This window comes from Amblyomma maculatum, chromosome 1 (genome assembly GCF_055883805.1).
Source record: "Amblyomma maculatum isolate TAMU_Amacu chromosome 1, ASM5588380v1, whole genome shotgun sequence".
NCBI classification, from domain to species: Eukaryota; Metazoa; Arthropoda; class Arachnida; order Ixodida; family Ixodidae; genus Amblyomma; species Amblyomma maculatum.
The window spans coordinates 104,810,965-104,834,311 of NC_139344.1; the positions used below are offsets into that span (position 1 = coordinate 104,810,965).

Below are 23,347 nucleotides of genomic sequence, written 5' to 3' on the forward strand. Positions count from 1 at the left end.
GTCAGTGCTGTCAAGGATGATGGAGTCAGTGACGTCAAGGATGATGGACGATGAGTCAGGCGAGCGAAACGGTGACCGAGAGAGAGCGTCGGCGTCAGTGTGCTTGCGGCCAGAACGGTACACTACACAGATGTCGTATTCCTGAAGCCTGAGAGCCCAGCGCCCGAGACGGCCAGACGGATCCTTGAGAGACGCGAGCCAGCAGAGAGCGTGATGATCTGTAACTACCTAGGAGGAGTGGCCGTATAAGTAAGGGCGGAACTTCGTTATAGCCCACACGATTGCTAAGCACTCCTTTTCAGTAACGGAGTAGTTGGACTCGGCTTTGGTAAGAGCAAGGCTTGCGTAGGCGGCAACGTATTCGGAGAAGCCAGGCTTGCGCTGGGCGAGGACGGTGGCGAGGCCGACACCACTGGCATCGGTGTGAAGTTCTGTAAGTGCAGTAGGGTCGTATAATGGCGAAGGATTGGTGATGACGTCAGAACATTGCGCAGCGTCGCGAATGCATCATCGCAGGCTGGTGACCAAGAGGAGAGGTTAGGGGTGCCTTTCAAGAGCTGTGTAAGTGGGGTTATGATAGCTGCGAAATTCCAAACAAAACGACGAAAGTACGAGCAGAGGCCCATGAAGCTTTGCAGTTGTCTCAAAGTGGTCGGTTTCGGAAAGTCAGCAACAGCTCGCAGCTTCTCAGGATCAGGCAGAACTCCATCTTTGCACACAATATGTCCAAGTATTGTGAGCTGGCGGGCACCGAAGTGGCACTTTTTGAGGTTCTGTTGAAGACCGGCGCGGGTTAGGCAGGTGAAGACCTGGCGAAGTCGAGTCAGGTGGGTCGGGAAGTCGGTTGAAAAGACGACGATATCATCGAGGTAGCATAAACAGATGTTCCATTTTAGGTCGTGCAGTACAGTGCCCATCATTATTTCAAATGTGGCTGGGGCGTTACAGAGTCCGAATGACATGACATTAAATTCGTATAGTCCGTCTGGGGTAATAAAGGCGGTCTTAGCACGATCTGCCTCTGCCATAGGCACCTGCCAATACCCGGAGCGCGAATCGAGTGAGGAAAAGAATTCTGTGCCTTGCAAGCAGTCTAGGGCATCGTTGATTCGTGGAAGGAGGTACACATCACGACGAGTAATTTTATTGAGGCGGCGATAATCAACACAAAATCGTATTGAGCCATCCTTCTTAACTAGGACCACAGGAGACGACCATGGACTACAGGATTCTTTAATTACTCCGTGTTGCAGCATGTCATCGACGTGTTGGGCAATAACACGGCGCTCAGTCAGGGACACACGATACGGCCGCTGATGGAGAGGTGGGTGAGCGCCAGTGTCGATGGAGTGCGAAACGGTCACCGCCCGGCCCAAGGAAGACTGCGGGATGTCGAAGGAGGAGCGGAATTGGTGTAGAAGGTCAAGAAGTTGCTCGCAGCGGCGCGGCTCTAGAGCGCTGTCCACAGAATGGCCAAAGAAGTCCCGCTGTAGCGGATCGGAAGCCGCACGAGCTGGAATCAAGGTGTCACTTGGCAAACAGGTAATGACACATCATCAAAGGCGAACAGAAGGTCCACGGGCTCAATGCGGCCGAGACGCTCCCCTTCGATCAACATAGCGGGAGACACAAGAGGATTGGCTACTAGAAGTGTGCAAGCGCCGTTGTTCATGTCAAGGACGGCAAATGGCAGCAGTAAGTAGCAGCGGTGGCAGACAACGTTAGAGGGCACAAAAAGGACTGTCGCGGCGGTGGTAAAAGAGGCAGTGAGGGGAACCAGAACAGCAACGGGTGGGATGGTTGTCATGAGCCACGAGGAGTTTCGCCGCAAAATGAGGACACGGCTCGTGGAGCAGGGCATCAGACGGTGCATCACTTGGTTCAATGAGCTCTACTTGAGGACTGGTGCAGTCAATGAAAACATGATGCTGAGACAAAAAAATCACAGCAGAGAATGACGTCATGAGAACATGTGGAGAGAACGACGAATTCGATGATGTACAAGGCTGCAGCAATGACGACGCGAGCAGTGCAGACAGCTGTTGGCTGTATACTGTGAGCAGATGCGGTACGAAGCGATAATCCTGCGAGTGGTGCAGTCACCTTTCGGAGGGAGCGGCAGAGTTTTTGGCTGACAACTGATACAGCGGCACCGGTATCGACGAGCGCAAGAGTATGAACGCCTTCAACGATGACAGCAATACCATTCGCGGGATTAAGATGAGGACTTTAAAATTCTGTCGAATACGCAGTTTGTGCCTCGCGAACCACGGCGGTTAGTTTTCCGGCTGGGTAGCGGGTCGTCGGTGCATTGGCGAAATGGAGTGGTGACGTGGTGATGGCGAACGACGAGGGAGGAAGTCCGGTGGATTAGGCGGTGCTGTTGGAGGGCCCTATGAGACTGGGAATTGGGGGGCCAAATAAGGTGGCGCAGGCCGTGTAGCAAAGGCCATATTTAAGCGGCGCTGGCAGTAGCATACAGTGTGCCCAGGGATGCCGCAGTGGTAGCAAATAAGCCTGTTGTCTAAAGTGCGCCATGGAGATAGTGTCTGAAGCAAGGGGGGAGCAAAAGTTGTTGGTGCCGAACGCATAGGGGGCGAAGTGTAGGCATATGCTGGCTCAGAAGGTGGACTCAATTGAAGTAACTTCGGCATATGTGCGACGCAGTACCTGAGGAGGAGTCGGCGCGAATGCTGGAGCGTAGCTCAGTGGCGCAACGCTGGACGATGAAATTGTGGGCGCGGAGATTGGCATTGAGAGTGCGACTGGAGCTGATTGAGGAGCAGGATTAGGGACGACTTCAGAAACATGTCGCTGGATTGCATGGTGAAGCTCCGGAAAAAGGCCACTTGGTGACGACTCCTTATAACATATGGCTGCAGGGACAGTTGTCGCGCGACCTCCTGACTTACAAAAGCCTTGATGTCTTCGGAGAGGCTAGATGACCCCCTCTCCGCATATAGTCCAGCGAGCGAAGAGTGAGGCTGGCGAATCAAAACACGCTTCTTGCGGAGCTCATCATAGCTTGGACAGAGGTCATAGATTTCTTTGACCTAGTGGGGCCTTTGGCGATGAGCATATTGAAGGCGCCGTCATCAATTCTTGTGAGGACATGACGTATCTTAACGGCCTCGGTCATGGTCGGGTCAACGCAACGACACAAATCAACAATGTCCTCAATGTTCACCGGCCATCTGCACTTGCGACCCAAGACGCTGTTCCGCACGGAGTTTTCGGACGGCGGGGTGGCCAAAGACATCAGAAAATTTGGTCTTGAAATTAGCCCAGGTAGTAAAGTCCGACTCGCGGTTTCGAAACCACAGATTAGCTACATCGCTCAAGTAAAAGCTGACATTGCTGAGCTTACAATTGTCGTCTCAGTTATTGTGACAGCTAACCCGTTCGTAAGCGGACAGCCAATCGTCGACATCGTCATCGCGGCTTCCACTGAAGGTAGCGGGGTCCCGTTGACGAAAGGCACCTGTGCAGGTGAAGGGCGGAACTAGGTGCAATGAAGTCGGCTCCGTCATTGGGGTAGTCAACGTTCTGCTGCGAAGTTCCAAGGCGAGATGGGTACAGGGAACCTCGGATTGACCTCCACCAAGTGAAATGTGGATTTAATAGTTTGGTCGAACGCCTAGCTCTGCCAGTAGTTCGGGCACAGCAGGATCGAATTGCCAGCCACAGGGCACAGCTTCAGCACGAGAGATGGGCGCCGGAGACAAGCGATGGTGATGGCGATGCCACAGCGTTGTCTGTTCTTCGTCTTCTTTACATACCCTTTATTCCATGACCTCCATGAAGATTTTCTCGTATCATATGTATAATATCAGACGCTGAGCCTAATCGAAACTGTGTTAAATGTGCTGTTCACCAGAACATCATACTATTTGCACACAACTTTTGGTGTAACCTTTTCTTTCACACACAAACCAGTAACTTCAAGTTTAGGGATGCACTTCATTGCATATGTTTGGCCTAATTTCCCCACTTCTAACACTGACATCTGCTAGTCATGGCACTAAAGCAATCCAGCACCATATTTGCATTGGTCGAGTTTGTTCGTGCCGAAAGTCCCAAAATGCCCAAAACAATGCCAAACAAGCAAACAAACGCAGATGCAGAAAGGATAGGGCACCATATGATATCAGGTTAAGCTGCTTTACAATATACCACTCTTTTGCAGGCTTTGCATTTCAACACATGTAGCTGGTGGCCAGTTCTTTAAATCTGCAGTACTCTTAGCTGCACCTTTCATCAGTCATGCTGCGCAAGCAGCAGAGCCAGTTTTTTTTTTTCTTTACGTAATATGAACCCTTCAGACACTCATTAAGTTCTACTATCAAGAAAAATCTTAAAAATTGCTTGCACATCTTTGCAATCCCCTATTTCACAAAAATGACATGAATTGCTCAAAAACTAAAAAGGTGCATAGATACGAAATTTTAGCGGCACATTTTCTTCTTTGTCGTGATGCACAAGAAATAATTATTCATCAATCATTACGTATCATTCACCAACAATTGTTAAATAATTTATAATTGAATATCTTTTCACATATATTTCAGTTTTAACAGCAGATTTTTGAAGCCTGAGAAAAACTGTGACATAAATGCACCTTCTTCACTCATTGTGACCTGGTTCAAGGTAGGCTGACTTTAGTGGTGTAGTGCATTACAACATCGAAGCAGCGATTATGTCAGTTTTTCTCATGCTTGACGTGACCTTGGATGTTACAGCCATCACTCGGCTGTTGAAACAGAAATAGGTGAGAGAAGAAATTCGGCTATAGACAAGCGTCATGTTTGTAAAAAAAGGTGGCGCTGCGATCGGCAGCGACATAGGGTGTAGGCAAAACGCGGTGTGCCTACACAGTGCCACGGCCGGTCTCGAGGGAGAGCGCGTTTCTCTCTTCTCTTACGGCCTCTCCAATGGGGTCTGTTTCCACCGCCCGCCGCGCCTCGGTGGGGTCGCCACCGCCCCACTGCTGCTCCTCCGCTACAGCCGTTCACGCGTAAGGGAAACGTGCGCTCGCTCTTCGCTCCGCCCGCATCGGTTGCAACCGGCAGGTCCTGATATTTCACCCCTTATGGCTTATAGGAAGAAGCCGTAATCAGCTTCTGATTTATCGTGTATGAGCAATAAAATAGTCAATAATGCCGCGCGCGCGCCTTCATCAGTGCTGTCGCGCACGGTCGAATGAAGTTTCGGGTGAACTTACATCAACACTTTTTGCCCCTAAATTTTTCACAAAACTATATGTACCATTTTATGCAGCAGTGTGCTTTGAAAACTGTAAGCAGGTATAGCGCGACCTGACGCTAGTGCATGGCAAACTGTTCGGTGGATATTCCAAGTATTCTGTCAACCGCTGCCGTTTTCGTTTAGAGCAAAAGAGGCACTGACGAAAATTCATAGCACGTCTCAGATTCAGAGTAAGGAACAAAAATTTACGCATACAGTTAAAATTTCAGTTGTCTAGTGAAGTGGGCTGTTCTAGCTTCGTTTAAAACAAATCAGTAGGTTGAAAGACAGCAGATGTATACGCAGTCTCGCGACTGACGCACACATAGACAGTCGTAGTCAGTTCAATACCAGTGATAAAAAAAACATTTAATCAAGGAAATGGGCATAAACAGATATGCATAATTGAAAAGAGCAGCAAGCAATAAAAAAAAATGCCCTTCAAAGTTAACACATTGCACTCATTCATCAAAACGGTACATGCGGCTAGAAAATTAAAGTCTCAAAATCTTTCTGGACGGTTTGTGCACATAAGGAGCTGGCCTTTCGTTCCTGTCTGTCACCTTCTTAGCATAATTGACAAGAAGGAGTCTGAGAAATTTCTCACATATTAAACAAGCGGACCTTGGCTATTGTCAATGCCTTCCGGGCAACTCAGCAAAGATGAGTTCTCAAGTGCTGGCTGGATTAAGATTTGAAGGACTTCAAGGACATTTGTGTGTGGTAGGTGCACGACACCTTTTTCAAAAAAAGACACAACCTTCTCCAAGAGAGCTACAAACTCTGGTTTTGGATAATGCAGTCCGCTAGAATCTTGTCCTCGCAGAATAGTGTACACGGGGCTGCTTCTTTCGCTGGTTTCAAGAAGGATAGCACAAGCGTCACACCCTAAGTCACTGATTAACTTCCCAATGTATCCACGACATAAGCTAAACCAGAATACGTGACAGTGGGTAATGGGATGACAGGAGATACCATCACTTCTTTCAGTTCCTCGGTTACTGATTGCGGCAGAGCTGAAATGATTTCGTCGGTGTCGACACTAGGTGCCTAGGCGCGCAATACAGCGTGACATGCAACTCCTATAGTCACCTCTGAATAAATAGCACAGAGAAAAGCTTTTATATCCATTATTGAGGAGTGTCCCTTGAGTAACAGTGGCGAATGTGTAATAAGCAAAGAATTCTACCAAAATAATGGGGCAGCGATTGCTTTCTAAGGCAGGCATTACTGCACAGATAGTTACAAGCAACTATTAGTTCAAAAACATACTAGAAAAAGAAAGAAAATATTGCTAGGAATTAGTGCTTGAAATAGATTTCCTGTTTTTACATGAAATAATCATGATATCTGTAAACATTTCATTAAAACAACGTTTATTTGCAAAATTAAAATAATGTTTATAATACAACATAAAACATTTGCTGGTCTATAAATTATAGCAAAATTGAAAACAAAACTTAAAAGCGTTAACTCTGACGTTATACTACTAATACTTTATGTCATGTAAGCATTGTGCAACTTACAATACATTTTTATAAAATTATTTTCATCTTCGGTGTTAACATGGTTTCTCATCTAGCGCTGAAAGACAGTTTTGCCATTGTTGCTGTTATGTTTGCCTTGAAGAAGCTTCGATGTGATCACTGCTCATTCACTTTTTTTATTCATCTTCTTGTACAAGCTTGGGCAAAAATTCAGATTAAAATGAAAAGCAGATACCATGCCGCAATACATGTCATATGCTTGTCGAGAGTTTGCTGAGCGACAGTGTTTTTTAATATAAAGACTCCATTCATGTGTGTAGCACGCTGACAGAATGCCGCTGCAGCATCTACCTTCTGTAATCTTTCATTTAGGGGCCACACTCACCACGAAACCCGCGGGCGACAGCGCGAAACCAGGCAAAAGCCACCCGCTGCCACTGAAGCAGATGAGGAGCGAACAGTGAGCAGGTCGCGCCCCTTGCAGCGGCGGAGAGCGTGACTCAAGGAGAAAAGTTCCCATTGTTCACGCGGCGATTGAGAAGGCCGTAAGAAAGAGCGCGCGCTCTCTCCCTCGAGACCGGCCGTGACAGTGCCAAGTGACGCTGCCTTCGAAACCGGTTCGCGCATGCGATTATTCTGAAGCATAAGCTTCACTTGTGCGTAGAAATAGTTTGGTTTGTACCAGGAGAGTAGTTCAGCACTTTTTCAGCTGAATACTGCTGGAATTACCCGGCGAAGAGCTGCATTCGCTTCCTCCGTCGTGCCCTCACCAGCGCTCGGCTACGGTGGGCAGCGGTAGTGACTGATTAAGTTAAATGAAAATGAGAAAGCACAATGTATAAGAAAAGCTAATAGTCGACACAGTTCAACTCCAGGGCCTATTGCTCGCGCATGAATGCAGGAAAATGATATGAATGACTGGAAGCGTGTTCTTTATATGACGACTTCTTTGATGGGCTTTCCGCTTCTCCAAGCACCTGAATTCACTCTAAAGAAGAATTAGGTCACTGTACCTGCCCAACTTAAGTGACAGAATTTCATCGAATAAAAAGAACTCAATCGTTTAGTTCTTTGAAACATTCGCCTATAGCACGCTGCCAACTTATTTTATCCTGGTCGATAAAAAAAAAAAAAGCTTCACGTCTGTTTCACCGTATAGACGCGTTAAGATCATTAACAGGTTATTGTATACATGAGGGCTTTTAAGAATATTTTGTTCTCTTTGCTTTATAGGAGAGGTGCATGAGCGCAAATGCAATGTTCTTCAGCGAAATTTAAGCAATCTGCTTTTTTTTTTTTTAACACAATTGGAACATCTTTATTCAAATGCGAATCATCCATTATCTTATTCTGGTTATTTTGTACCCCTCATAGCTGAATCAATTTAAAACATTGAACTCCATATACCGTATATACTGTACTTAAATATCCTTCTCGATCAGAGCGGTGTACAGTCAAACCCGAATATAACGAACTCGGATAGAGCGAATTATGTTTTATATCGAACACTCGAATTTCCGCTAGCATTATGCATATAAAATGTATTTTTTATAACGAACTACACATCGGATATAGCGAATTCAGCGCGCGCGATCGGTCGCCAAACGCCCGCCAACGGGCGGGCCTTTGTGCCAGCTCAGAGTTCTCTCCGGGCAGCCCACGCTGCCGGGCCGCAATACTTCTAGCGCATGCCGTTGTCAGATGGGAGGGGGATTGGCGACGGCTCCGTTCCCCAAGGTCTCACACAGCGCATACGTCATCACGCGCCCGCTAGGGTGCTTCTGCTGCTTCTGCGCCGATGCCACGCTTCCGTAAAACGCAGGAGGGGCTCTCTACAGCAGCTTCCACGAGGGACCCTCCTGTACGCATGCGCGGCCGTCGCCCGGAGTAGTGTGAGTAGCCTTTAAAATCCGCGCCATCGGCCAGCCTCTCTTTGCAGCGCTCCTATTCGGCAGCTGCCTACCATGTGATCAAAGACGTTCGAGCAGCTCCGGACCTATTGCGCTTCGAGAAAGAAGCAACACCGGCCAGAACTGGTTTCAAGTTTGGGCGAAGGGAAGGCAGCCTCCGAACAACGAACGCGTCAGTGGCGAACTTTCCCGCATCCTCGGAGCTTTCTTTGTTCGCGTTTGCAAGTCGTGCTGCTGCTATCCTCACGATTCCGGACGTGCCTACGTTGCTGCTGGCTTGCATTCCGGCGCTACATCCTGCAAGATGACGACGAAGCAGCGGCGTGCCCTACCGCTTTCCGACAAGCTGGAGATAATTCGCCGCGTTGGCCGCGGCGAAAAAAAGTCTGACGTTGCTGCGCATTTCAAGATTCCGCGGAGCACGTTAAGCACCATTTTGAAAAACCAGTCGGCCATCAGAGGCAATGCACAGGAACGACCAAATGGTGACGGCTTTCGCCACCGCAAGCCGGCTTACGACCAAGTAGAGAAAGCGCTGTACTAATGGTTCTTGGACGTTCGCGCGCGAAATCTGCCGGTCTCTGGCCCCATGCTACAACAGAAGGCAAAAGATTTTGCCTTCGTCCTGGACGTCGAGGGGTTTACAGCGGGCAGTGGTTGGCTCCAACGATTTAAAGACCGCTACTCCATCACCGGGAAGGTGGTTGCAGGTGAAAGCCAAGCAGTGGACGCTGAGAGTGCTGAAAAGTGGATGCAAGACGTGTGGCGTGCTGTCACGGAGAGATACGAACCGTGCAATATTTTTAACACCGACGAGACTGCCTTGTTTTGGCAACTGCTGCCGAGCAGAACCTTGGCGCTAAAGAATGAGAAGTGCCATGGCGGCAAATTGAATAAGGCCCGAGTCACCGTTCTTCTCACGACAAACATGGACGGTTCATCAAAGCTGCGGCCGCTTGTCATAGGCAAGTTCAAGTCTCCTATGTGCCTGCGAGGATGCACTTCACTCCCAGTCACATACAACTCAAATTCTAAGGCCTGGATGACCAGAACGTTGTTCGAAGCGTGGCTGCGTGGCTGGGACGAGGAACTTGCAACGAGCGGGCGAAAGATTTGCCTCCTCCTCGATAACTGTTCTGCGCACCACTGCGGCGTCACGCTCAAGAACATCGAGCTTTGTTTCCTGCCACCGAACGCAACAGCGGTTTTGCAGCCCCTCGATCAGGGGATCATCCGCGCTTTCAAGCTGGGCTACAGGAAACGCGTCGTTGAGCGGCTGTTGGTGAAATTGCGGGTTAATGACGAGCTCAAGATTAATTTGCTGGCCGCAATAGAAATGATTAACCGTGCCTGGCAAGACATGACGCAATCCACAATCCGCAACTGCTTCCACCATGCTGGACTATGTCGAGAGGATGCAGAAGCTGCTAGTGAAGCGTGCACTGTGCAAGATGACAGCGATGTTGCCACGCTGTGGGAAGAACTCGCTGATGTTCCGGACGCTGTGCCCGAAGAAGTTGCCCTGGAGGATTTTCTCACTGTTGACGACAACGTAGCCGTGACAGCGAGCCCGTTGGACTCGGAAGTTGTTGCCGACATGCTGGCATCTGGTGCGAACGAGGAGACCGAGGAGCCGCCGCCGGAGGACGATCGCCCTCGCCCGACGTTGCACGAAGCCCTCGCTGCTACCGATCTGCTGCGTCGATACTGCTCCGGAATACAGGGAAGCGGACTGGAGTTTGTGGAAATGATGTCGCGTGTGGAAAGTGCGATTCTCGCTGATGGAGTTAAATGCAGTGTTCAGGCGAAGATCACTGCCTACTGCAAATAAGTGAGCATTTATCTGCAATAAATTTCTTTTGTAGATTCATGGTGAGCGGCACGGTTTTTCTTTAGTTAGTGCGTTTTCGCTGCGCTGTCTGGACATCGTGTATAACGAATTTGGTACTGAAGTTCGTTATAAACGGGTTTGGTTATAGCGAAATACTTTATATAGCGAACAAATTGCGTTGAATTACGCAGTTCGTTATAACCGGGTTTGACTGTAGTTGTACGTCGATATTTAACTCGTTCGTCAAGTTCCTAATGACCTTCAAAAAGAAAATTTAATAATCTTGATAAACAACGCTTAGTGACTTTTCCGGAATCGTAACGATGTTTACTAGCTTTCTAGGACCGGTGATGAAGATCAAGTCACTCGTTGAAACTCACGAAAGTGAAAACAGAGAAAAGCTATACTTCACAAGACCAGGCCTGTTTCGGCAATATCGTGCTGGAGTGACTGTTCAAGGTAACTGCAGTTACCCTCGCAGCAGCTTTTGCGTCCTTTTCTGTACGAGCATGTACACGGACAGTATACTGCAGGTGAATGGGATGTCACAGCGCGGTTTTCCTGCCTTCGAATAAGATCACACCCACACGGAATACCGCGTCAAAACTTAATTCTTATGACTTGATAGTGGGACTGCGCCAGGTTCCCAACTGAAGCTACATCCAAGACATACCCGCTCGAGCTTCAACGTGCTGTACAAAGCATAGACAAGGACATTCAACTATGGGCCGTCCAGCAGGTCCGAGGTGCGCTTGAAAAGCACAAGCCTCACGGCCCACCACAAACGGGCCAAAATGAGGTAATGCAGAGAAGGGCATAACCCCGGGTCGACGCTTGGCCAGCGTCACGACGCATTAAACCGTTGTTTGCCGGCATCTCAATAAAGTTATACTTACATACGTATATACAACTAACCGTGCACAAGCTGCAGGCGTTTGCTACTGCGCTTTTCGTCGTTCGGCCGAACAGCAACCATGAAAATTGAGTTGCAAACTAACTGATCAAGTTCCAGTGCAGAAGTGCAACGCACGCTAACCGCGAAGGCAATCCTTCACAGAAGGGTCTACTTGTCGCGCTTAACGCCGCTGCCGTTCGCTCTCATCTGTGTCTGACCGCAAGAAACATGTGAAAGCAGATGTCATTTTCTTTTTTGTACCTCATGGCGCAACCAGCCGCACCACAGCTTGCAGGAATATCAGCAATTATGCTCGAAAACACAGCAAGTGCCGCGCATTCAATGCAGACGGCTCGGGCTTTTGCCTACACCCCAAAAGTCACTGTTGTAGCCAGCACCGCTACATCTCCGTTGTCATCACGGGCTGACGCTTGTCTATAAATTATTTAGTGGTAGTAAGTGAATACTACATGCTGATCTATGCGTAGTAATGACTTATATACAATTACAAAGAAGAAAACGTGCAACAAAAAGTTAGGTGTGTCCAGGCAGTTTCTATGAACTATAGTGGCGCCGTAGTCGAGCCAAATGGCGACTGTAAGAAGGGCTCCATTTATGATCAGTGTGAACAGAGTGGCAAGTGACAGTGAATCTTGTTCAGGAGAGAGAATAAATTTCATATAACACAACACATATACACACACACAAAATAAATCGATCTACCCTGTGCCCTTTTAAAGGAACCAACAACCAGCCGAACCATAATTTTATGATAAAGGTCGACTTATATTGATAGAAACAGATGTATCATTACCGGTAAGAAAAAAATGCGAGATCAATTCTGCGCTGAAGATCATGTAAAATGAGATGAAGTAACATTCGGAGGTGAAACTGTAACGTATACAGGTATACCAAAATTTGCTTGCACAATCTATTATGTCTCACGAGTGAAGGTGATTACGGTGGGAAAGTTGGAGCACTGGCAATTCCCTCAAACCACAGGAGGCACTGCAGTCGAGCCAAGGTTAGTCATGGGAACTCTGCAAATGCTGCAGATGGCGGCATGCAGGCAACACTGAGGTGACGTTGTCAAGAATGGTCCAGGGTGAGAGCACTTCGTTTGCTAGGCAAAGAAAACGCTGATGCCTCACGTGTTGTGTACCCGCTGCTTTTCTCATACAGAAAAGAATGGGCGAAAGTATTGATAAATAAAAAGTGTAAAATTGAATACTGCTTCAGGTGAGAATTTAAGAAAGCCTTCAAAGTGTCACATAACACCAGTTTTAACTCTAGTTTTTTTCAAGTCATTCGATGTGCGCTTGAAACTAGATTTCCCAGCAGAAGAAGCAGGCTGACTTTCATGTATTGTATCTTTCTTGCTTCAACAGAGCAGCATAAATTATGTTGTCGTACACTGCTGTACTGTGTTATCTTGATTGGCTCACAAATGCACGTTGTGTATAAAGTCTTGCTTAGGAATGGGACACACAAAAAAATGTTCACTCCAGCCTTGCTGCTTCTCCCTGTTTCTTCCCTTTGTGGAAAGCAGCTGACCAATACCAACAAGGACACTGGGATGCAGTAAAGTCAGCTCATGATGACTTGCAAAGAATGTAGAATAGTCTTGGACTTCCTGCACTTACATTGACTGATGCTGGTTAGCATTTGGGACTGCAAGTAGTACAAAACACTAGAGAGTAAACTGGCAGCACAGGCAAGTATTTTATAATTAAAACTTTTCCAGAGACCAATCACTGGCTTACTCAGGCATTCATTTGCTTGTACTGCAGTTGGGTAACGCCATATGAATGTGTAAGGGCTGTAAAAAATCCTGAATTTAGTTTGTTTTTAAGTGATGTATGAGCAAAAATGCTATAAAAACTGTCATCCCACTTGAGTTTTTCTTTTTCTGGTCAGCGTGAAAACTTCGACAAAGTGGTCCTGGCTATAAGTAAGAACAATTCCCATCAGGCATTGTATCATACTGTCTTAAGAATGTATAAATGTAAGCTGCACATTTTGCAATCAAGAGAAAAAAGAAATGCATCTAATATATAGTATATATTTGTTAGAATTTACTGGCATTTAAGAAAATGCATTGTGTAGAATACGTTGACATTGTGGTGGCATACCAATTCAATTTTTTCAGGACCGCCCCATAGGAAATCGGTCATATGTAGCCAAATGCGTTGGATGCGCTGCCAAACGAACATTTCTGTGTAATGACATGCACAGGCACATTTAGGCAGACATTATGACAACTGGAGTTTCGGTTTCCACACAGTTCTTTTATTCTCGGCAGGCGGCAATGTAGAAGTAATTATTCGGAGTGGAGTGGTCCCAAATGTCAATAAAAATGGTGTCGAGGTTGCAGCAAGGTGCGTTATGAACTGATTAACTTTCGCACGATTCGACTGCTTCTACCGTGTTTTTTTTTACAACAGCAAAGAAACCAAAGATACTTTACTAGTTCCAACTTCAGCTCAGATGATTAATCAGGCACATATCAGCTTGGAACTTTAACTAGGGGCCCAATGATAGCATACTTTCAATTTTATCTTGCTCTTGAGCAGTTGCACATCCTCACTCTGTGTACCCCCCGCCTTAATTTTGTTCGCTAGAGTGTCGGCAACTTATGCCAGGGTTTTAGCAACAAGAAAAGTTCAGGAATGCGACTTGGCTTCTCCAGAACTTTGAGTGCAAAGGTCTTTCAGCAGCATCAAGTAGGGTTTGAGAACCTAGCTCTCACAGAACAGCTCCTATACTTCGTCTCACAAGATGCATGCAGCCCTGCAAAAGGCAGGGGAACTCTGGCTGATTCAGGATCATGCGCACAATAGGTAACTATGCTCCTATGTGCCTCTCGCCTCTGCGCACTACAACAGATAATTGTGGTCCTACTGCCGCCCCCACCAATTCGGTGAGAGAGGCGCATGTAGGAGCACAATTACCTACTGTAGTTCGCATGATCCTGATTAAACCAGGTTGCCCCTGCCTTCTGCAGCGCTCGTGAGACAAAGTATAGAGCAGATTTTTCATTCTGATGGCACTATATCAGTTGTTGGTGATGACATGGTCTTGAAGATGCTGTCCGGTAATTAAATGCCTTACTGAACACATCTTGTTGCTTAATGAAAAAAAAAAAAAGAAACTTTCTAAAATACCTTCCATCTCTCTCATCATCTCTTTGTGCCACTTTACATCTTGTGGAAGGACCTCTCAAACATGAGGGTAACGTGGATACGAATATAACCAAGTTTAATTTCATGTGAAAACCAAAGCTTTCCATGAACATGGCGCCATCTTCCACTGTTTCCATCTTCCACAGCAGTGACATGCTGCAAAACCGCACATGCCGCATCTCCAGTTCTTGCCACTGCTAAATTGTGCTTTGTAGTGAACAGTGCTGCGAATGTTTGGTTGTCTTCCCTTCACTATTTTCTCACTGCACTTTTACTGTCTCTTGCTTTCTAAATGAACCGCGCCACCTTCTTTCCATTTGTAGACAGCTTTACTTTCTTTTTCCCTGTATGCTGTGCATGCTTTCCCTCACGACTCCAAGGCCTGCACAATGTTGGCTTTTCTTGAGTGCTGCTAAGCATAGTTGTAAAGCCATTTAAAACCACTTGGTGTTTTTTTTTCCCGGAAAAAAAAAAAAAATTAAACTTGCCTCGCGACACTAGGTAGCATGCGTGCGTCAATCTCTTTTCATGGAAGACATCGCCACGACCAGACGCACTTTACTATCACAAACTTTTACCAAAAATGTCTTTAATATAAAGTGGAAAAACGTACAACCACCTATGGAAGATCAACTGGGACTTAAGTTTCACTTTACTGTACGAGTTTGCTATAGCAAGGTCCTACTGTACTGACATCACCAAAAATACCCTGGAGGCTTTTTAGTGATGCCAAGATTGACAACGCCGAGTGTTCCTGCATCAAGGGAAAGTCAGAAAAATGAAAGCACGCCTCAAGTTGCATGCTGTATAGTTACAAGTAAGACTTTCCAAAATCACTGGACGATGCTGAAAGCTTAAATGGTTTGAGATGATTTCATTTCCGACTGGCCTCTGTATGACTTGTGTGGCCACAACATTAGCTGAACAGGCAACATCCTTGTATGCACCACACCTCCAAACATACTTGTTTAGAGTGCTGGAGTGAGTGTGTTGTAGAACTAATCACAGCATGTAATTGTTGTACCAAATGCAATGCATGCATTCCTGCTTTTTTTTCTAGTTTTGCTTTAGTGCAAGCACTGACCATAAAAACCAGTAACTGCTGAAACATTGTATTTCATTTGTATTGCGGGGGGCATCGATAAAAGCTTATTCACGTCTGTATGTTGAAGCATAACTCGATACCAACAAGCAGGGCTATGCCCTAGGAGACATGGTAATCTAACTGGGTGTGAAACGAGCGAACTGAAATTTACCGACTGTGTCTAAATTGTCAACCTACCACTTGCCAGCAAGGTAAAGTGATTCACCTATTTCATTTTCTTCTCAACCGCTGGCTCCTACTTCCTCAAATATGCTCACCCATTGCTCAAGTCTCTCCAATTGGATGCTTAACTGTGTGTTTCGCGGCTGTTCCATTTTGATGACACACAAAACAGCACATAGCAGCAGTAATGATTTTTTTTTCCCCGATGCTCAACCTGCAACGCACAACGCGCATCTGCTGAGCCAATTCTTTGTTAACGTGATCACGGCACACAGTGCAGCATCAATGGCGACAATATCGCCAATTTTTTAATAAGAAAGCTATGCAAAAATGTCTGAATGCACTGACAAAGCCCTCGCAAAATGCACCATAAAACTTCACAGCATCCATCATTATTATCCGTTCTGAAAAGCAATTCTTCTTTCTAGGCACGAAATTGTCCTACCATCTTATCCTGCAGGGATATCAAACGGGGCCTGCATTACTGCCTTCGTAAGAAAGTGCTAGGCACTTCCGAGAGAAAAAAAAGCCTGAAGTCTCTGGACACAGTGCCACAAGGCATGAAGCAAAAGGCACTCTTGTTGTAAATGTAAGATGTTGTAACTGCATACTAACCTTCTTTTTAACTTGAAAGACTTCCCTGTAGACAGGTACTTGTCGCTTGGCAGACATTTCACGTGGCCTGTGAAAAGCAATAACACACATCTCAAACTTGTATAAAAAAGCATGGATAACTGCCAGAGGCTTTTAAAACAATGCAACCTACCATCAGGTAATGTGCATAGCACATGTTACCTGATGCCAGAGCCAATGCATTAGCTCCATGAAGCTCTTCCTTGCCAATGCTTTGTATTCTCCATACACTGCTCTAAAACAAAGCATGAAGTTCAGAAATAAAGGAGTAGGCCAGAAGAATGACTTTTTCCAGCCTATTCATGTAATCATGCAAGACCAAAGTAAAAGTGTATTTTAAGATGAAGTTTTGCTTAAGTACCAAAAACCATATCGGACGAAAGGCATTTGTTTCAGCTGTATCGCAACACATGGCAGCTGCACTTTCACAATAACTTATCCTTGCCACATGCTTGCTGATGGTCTCCGGAGTATCACGTCTTCGCTCTACACAAACACAGTAGCACAAACATCTTCAGTGTGCCTTCGACCCTGGCCCAGCAGCATGATAGTACTGCCCAAGTCATAAAAAAGCAGACTTAGACAATGAAGAGTAAGAGATGCTGGTTACAGTCACAGTAGGTGCTAATAAATTAGCACAAAAAGCAAGCTCCAAGGAATGACGTGCATATTTTTTAAAAGGTATGGAGTATTCCCATCATGAGCATATATCCAATAGAAAAACCCACAAATAACATACTTGCACTGATATGATAGAGGCAATATATGCACTTCACGGTGAAACATGAAGGGCACTCCTGTCGAGATTCTCAATTCATCTATTTTGCGCAGCTTACCAAAATATCACAAGCTGTATTTGCACATATAAACACAGCTAAGGTTTTAGTAGGTTTTAATGGACACTGAAATAAAGAATTGCCAGCCTTAGAACATGTAGAAATAGTTTCACGTAATTCAATATGCATATTTCTACATGCAAAATTTATTGTATGAGTAGTAACTAGAGAATTATAGAATACTGTTACTTCATTACCGGACACTGTGCCTTCTACATAACACTGAAAAAAAAAAAAAAAAAAAAAAAAAGCCAAAAGACAAAAGATTGCAATTCAATTCTCTTATGGGCTAGTCTTGTTCAGATGCATAAGCTCAGCCAAATGATCAGTTTTCAGACAGAAGTTTCCCTTCAATTAACAAGAATCCATGAAGTGCATTTTGTATATGCTGTAACCTGTTATTCCCATTCTTATTGGTGTTCAATGCATTGTTCTCTTTTCTACAAACATTCACTTTTTGTAGTGAAAAATTGTACTGTGTGCCCCTCACCCAGTAACAGCCTTCACAGGCCAACAGTATTGGAAAATAAATAAATAAAATAAATCGTGGAGGAGGGAAGCGTGCGGGTGATAAGTTCCGTTAAATAGATGGACACTGTCTTTCTATATGATCAGTTTACACCCGACAATAAAGGCTGTTTGAGCCTTTATTTCAAAGACAAAATTGTTGCTTTTTGGCTCCTTACAGAGTGTCAGGATGGCTGGCGTACAGCCCGTAGATGCGTTTCTCTTGCTGCAGTGGTTGTATCAACTCTTTCATGCATATTCTGTTCATCTTTACAGTCTCAGAAAAACGAACACACCTAATACTGCTGCCTTACTGCACACTGCTTTTTGCCTTTTCTTCCTGCTGTCTTTTGTTTGTTTGCCATACAACTGCAAATGACATGCATCTGTTTTTCTTTTGCTGTAGTAGCCATACCACATTTAGTTCATATTCTTTTTATATTGGCAGTCTTTTGCATTTTTATGCTTACAGGACTAGGACTAGCTGGATGAGCACATCCATATACATTTACACCTTAGCATCAGTAATAAAATATTAACAGCGCCAGTAGCATGGCCTTCTATGAGCAGGCTCACTGCATGCTACCAGCACAGTCTGCAACAAATTGACTAACTGACAGGTGGTTTCAGCACTGTCTTGATGACACGCATACTAATATATTTCTGCAAGAAATGTGTGAACTATTGAAAATGCATTTTTAGCCCGCATTATTTTCCATTTTCAAAAAAGCAACAGTGCAATAGTTGTCACAAGATTTTAGTTCAATCTTTGTCACAAGGTGGCATGTGCATAGAGAGCAGATCGAACCTCTCCAATTCTACCAGCTGGAAAACTCTGCTTCTAAAAGGAACTAGTTTTTCGTAAGCACTTTTTTGGTGCTTATGGATTGTATTGCCATCTGGAAGCGGCCAGTAAAAGCTATCCGCCACTGTCAATATTACCTTCGAAAAATATTTTTCTTTTTTCTTTTATCCCTTAATTATCAATACGACTGTTATGTTTGAAAACTTTTTGCTACTGCATCTTTTCAACTGATTTTGTTGCCAGATGGTAGTGCAATCATTAATTTCACTGGTGCATGTCATATGCTTGGTGCGTTCATATTGTGATAGTGATTACTCATCCAAAAGCCACCTCGCAAGAATGTCCAGGTAAAGCGGCCTTGCAAAGAACGGCATGATTTGTATCAATGTACCAGAATGAATATAGTTGTAGTAGCAAAAGCATGTGTTTTTTCACTGCCCCGGTTGACCCAACATAATTTGCACAGCAGGAAAAGGCATCAAGCGGGCAGATAGAAGATGCACATTTGCCAAAAGAGGGTATTGCAATTCGATTGAAAGGGCATCAGCCGACTGCCTGGTAGAAATGCACATTCCTAAAGCCACTGTAAAAATCTTTAGTACACTCCCAGTCAGCAGTGCCCCTATGTGGCAGCCGCTGGCGGTCACTGCTCTTGGTGTCACCTAGGCCCTCTCGGTAGGCACAATCTAGTAAATTCTAGGCACTGTAGTAATGGCATGATAACTTAAAGGGAACTGAGCCCAGAGTGAACATTCACATCTCTGCCCATCAGCACTTAACAGGTCAACATTGCCACAGATAACTCAGCCCATTAAGTGAAAAGTATTATTTACCATTTTCCGCCATCCTCAACGCTGAAATTGTTGCTGATGTGTAACACAAGCCAGTGAATAGCTATTATGGTGCATCTGTTAAAGCATACAAGTACACATTTTCAAAATGAGAACAATATGTCCTGTGATGCTACATACTTTTCACATAAGTGAATATAACCTTTGACACGGCCGTAGAGCTATTGATGTTATTACCGGTTTTTGTTTTCTCGAGTGAAATGCTGTTTTGATTTTCTGCGGTCCGAGCCAAAGACAGCCTCTTCATACCTGCAAATACACATGGAAAGGACATGTGACAATTTTACTTACAGTATGCTTATGTATGCATATTACATAGACACAAGCAAGTCATCAGGCAAACATATTTTCTTTGTTTTTCTTACATTTCCCCATCAGTTCACATATTTACAATGACTTTAGAGAAGCCAAAATAATAGCATACAAACTGTTTGCATACAATGTCACGAGTACCATGACAGGCACTTTCACACAGCTTCCCTAAGCTTCCACGGTGCATGTGGCAACAAGATTTGACAACTGCATTGCTGGATCACAAACAATATGCCCATGATGCTGGTGTGGGTCATGTTGTGTTGGATTTTATGCCGCATAAGCAACTAAGGCTATGATGCACTGAACACGAGGTGTATTATGTTTATGTTATGAATGCAAGCTACAAACATCAGAGACATTACAAATTGTTTAGGAGCACTGCATACCCTGAGAAGTCAAAAACATAGGAAGTATCGACAAGTGTACCCTCTCCGAGGAAAGGTGGGATGGAATCGGATTTGCTTGTTGTAGAAGTGTGTAAAGTTTTTTTTTTTTTTCATTTCTCAAATTTCATACAGGAGAACAATATGCGATCTCATCCCCACACCGTTCACATATCGGCTTATCTTTTTTCCTAAGGATGAGTTTGTGTGTCAGATGGGTATGTCTGATAAGGAGCAGACAAAAATTACTTCAAATAAGCGTTTCTGATGGTTGCATAATTTTCATTCCTCTATTTTTGGTTTTACGGTGTGCAGTTTGTTGTTTGCTTCATAATCCCATGAAGCTTGCCATTTTCTTCTTAGCTCTGTTTGAACAAATTGTATGTCCATCCTGATGTGGTATATTTACTTTCTGAACTTCTGCATTGCAGGCAGCTGCAGCACTGCATTGGCTCTCTCACTACTGCTGATCCCTATATGGCTTGCTATCCAGCAAAACTTTATTTCCTGTCCTCATGTTCTGGCTGCTATTATGGTATGTATTATGTCTCCTACTGAAGGCTCTACTGCATTTCTGGAATGTAGAGCTGTGATTGACCGAGGAAAGATCATGCTATTTTCTATGTTCTTCTTGATTACATTTTTCACTGCAAGAAAAATGGCATAACATTCAGCAGTGAAAACAAGATGCACATTTAGGCAGTCTTACTGTTCTTTTTTTCCCATTTGTCTCTCGCTACAGCGCTTCCCACATGATGTGCAGTCCTAAAACCATCGGTATAAAAAGCTCTAATTTTTATATTTTTCCTCCGAAGTCAAGAACTCTTGTAGTATGTGTTCACGTGGAGATAGCGTTTTGTGAAAGTGCATTAAGTGTGAAGTCTCATACAGAAGGGAGATTGTACCAGTGGGTAATAGAGCTTGCCTCGGGGCAATGTTTGCAAGGCTGTCTAGTATTCCTAGCTCTAAGCATTTTTCCTCAAAACGATAAAGGTCTGATTGACTGGCTTATTATAGAACAGTACTCTGGAGCTGCACTTTGTAACTATGGGATAGCATATATGTTTTGGCAGGGACCGTATTTTCAAGATATACGAGCATGTAAGCATGGATCTTCTGCATTTGAGAGCAGGTTCATTTGTATCAACGTAGTGGCTGTTTATGGAAGAAGTTCGGTAAGCATCAGTTGAGACGTGAGCCTAGGTTATGCACTGGATCTGATCGTTTCAAATAGGATGGTCTTTCCGACCATACATTATAGAACCATATTCTAAACAAGACTGCACTACAAAGTGGTAAATGTATAACAGGCAGACCCCCAGCATTTTTGTGAAAGCACTTCGACTATGATCCGGGATTTTGAAGCTTTCTTTTTAAGGCTGCTGATATGAGGTAGGTATGAGAGTTTTCTGCCAAAAGTTATCCTTGGAAACTTGTGTTCATTTTTGACTGGTAGTTCAGTCTCGTTTAAGTACAGAGTTGGACTGGCTTGTATGCCTCGTTTGAGCGAAAACATAACTGCCACTGTTTTCTGCGGAGAAAACTGAAACCAGTTTTTATTTGCCCATGTCACATATTTATTTATTCTTAATTGTACTTGTCTTTCACAAGTTGATACATCTGAGGAGGTGCTGGTTATCTGGACATCAGCGACATAGAATACATAATAGATTTAGGTATTACTCTGTGAATGGAATTCATTTTTATTGCGATAGCAATACTGCGCCAGGTTTCGGCCCATCGTGTCGTCCCGTGAAGGGCCACGTTTGACTTTTAACAGCCGCAAAGAAGAAAAAGAAGGAGGAGAGGAAGGCAGAGGAGGAGAAGCAGAAGAACGCTTGGTCGCCGGCAGCTAATGCTCCACATTCGGTTTAGCAGCATTGAACCCTTCTCATTTATAATATGGGCTGGTAGCTTACGCTCTCGTATCATACCCTTAAAGGGTGAGCTTAATAGTGCATTTGGTTGGGGGGACGAGAACAGAGGCGCTGAGCATTGCACAGCAGTACAGGAGCATGCCGAGCGAGGGTGTAACTGTCCTCCCACGAGAACACTCTCTGCATGCCGAGAGCACCGTGCCACGAACACGTGACCGCACTTCTCTCCCCAGAATTCTCTGCCTGCCAGAAGTGGTGGCAGTTGCAACCCAAGGAGAGGCCAGGGCTCTGTGAAGAACCGCTTGTTTTGTATGCTTTGTTCTCACAGCGCAGAGATCTGCCTCCTCTGGCCCTTTCAATGCCAGCAGAGACTCTCAAACATGGATGCTGCACCTGAGCAATGCTTTCTGCTCCTGATAAAAATTCGCTTGATTCCGAAGAGCTCTCCGAGCGCTGGTGCTTTGCAGCTGCCATTTTGAGCGTCGCCGACTCCAGAGAAGAAAAAAAAGAGATGGCACGGATATGACGCTTTATGCCGTGTGACTTCCTCTACTCTCGCTATAGATGAGAGTAGCCGGGAGTGCACTCATGTGCTCTCAGCGGAGGAAAAGCCCTCCTCTTCTACCATTGGAAGCCAGTGATTCTACTCCTGCTCTCCCACCGGAGTGCGCCCACTTGTCTGACAGCACTTTCGAAGTGCTCTCGAGTGCCCCTGCTCTCCCACTTTAATTCGCCATAAGTGTCCCCAATAATGTAGCACCTTACACTGACAGCGCGTGATAAGAGAATAATGAAGCAGGCAAAAGAAGATTCCTCTGTTGCTATCACAACTAAACTAGGGTTAACCAGAGTTCAACCACGACTAAATTTTTATAATAAAAAGTTTGGCAGTGCTGTTTGTGTATGAATGCATCTGTGATTGTATTTTCAAGTCGAATTAAGTAATCTGTAGTTGAACATGTTCTTTTAAAATCGCATTGACGATACCGCGAAATTGGCGAGGTTCTAAAATGAAGGCTAGTCTGATGTTTAAAACATTCAATAGATTTTGCCAGACAGCTAGTGAGAGCTATGGGTCGGTAACTATTGTGGGAGGTTGGTGGTTTTCCGGGTTTCAGGAAAGGTACAATTAGAGCCTTTTTCCAGGCTTCCGGAATTTTTCCAAATACCCATATGTTATTGAAAATTTTAAAAGTGCTTGTACCGAGGGTTCAGATGATGTGCGACCATTTCATCTTTGCTGCGTGCAGTCTGTTTATGAGCAGCTACGACTTTCTTTAGTTCTTCAAGTGCAATTAAACTATTGCATGATTCGTTTCTACCA

At 45.0% G+C, this 23,347-nt stretch overlaps 1 protein-coding gene across 2 annotated transcripts in view; it reads right to left on the reverse strand.

The window, feature by feature from the left end:
* Nucleotides 1-23,347, reverse strand: part of LOC146203410 (ribosomal RNA processing protein 36 homolog) — a 56,243-nt gene that overhangs the window by 22,047 nt on the left and 10,849 nt on the right. Inside the window, exons 4-6 of one of the 2 annotated variants that reach the window (XM_084588747.1) lie at nucleotides 19,626-19,697; nucleotides 19,431-19,505; nucleotides 16,432-16,498 (exon numbers count right to left, since the gene is read on the reverse strand). In XM_084588747.1, the coding sequence (XP_084444873.1) occupies nucleotides 16,432-16,498; nucleotides 19,431-19,505; nucleotides 19,626-19,697 (214 nt within the window). The remainder of the gene's footprint in view (nucleotides 1-16,431; nucleotides 16,499-19,430; nucleotides 19,506-19,625; nucleotides 19,698-23,347) is intronic. The other variant, XM_084588748.1, reaches the window with a different exon arrangement.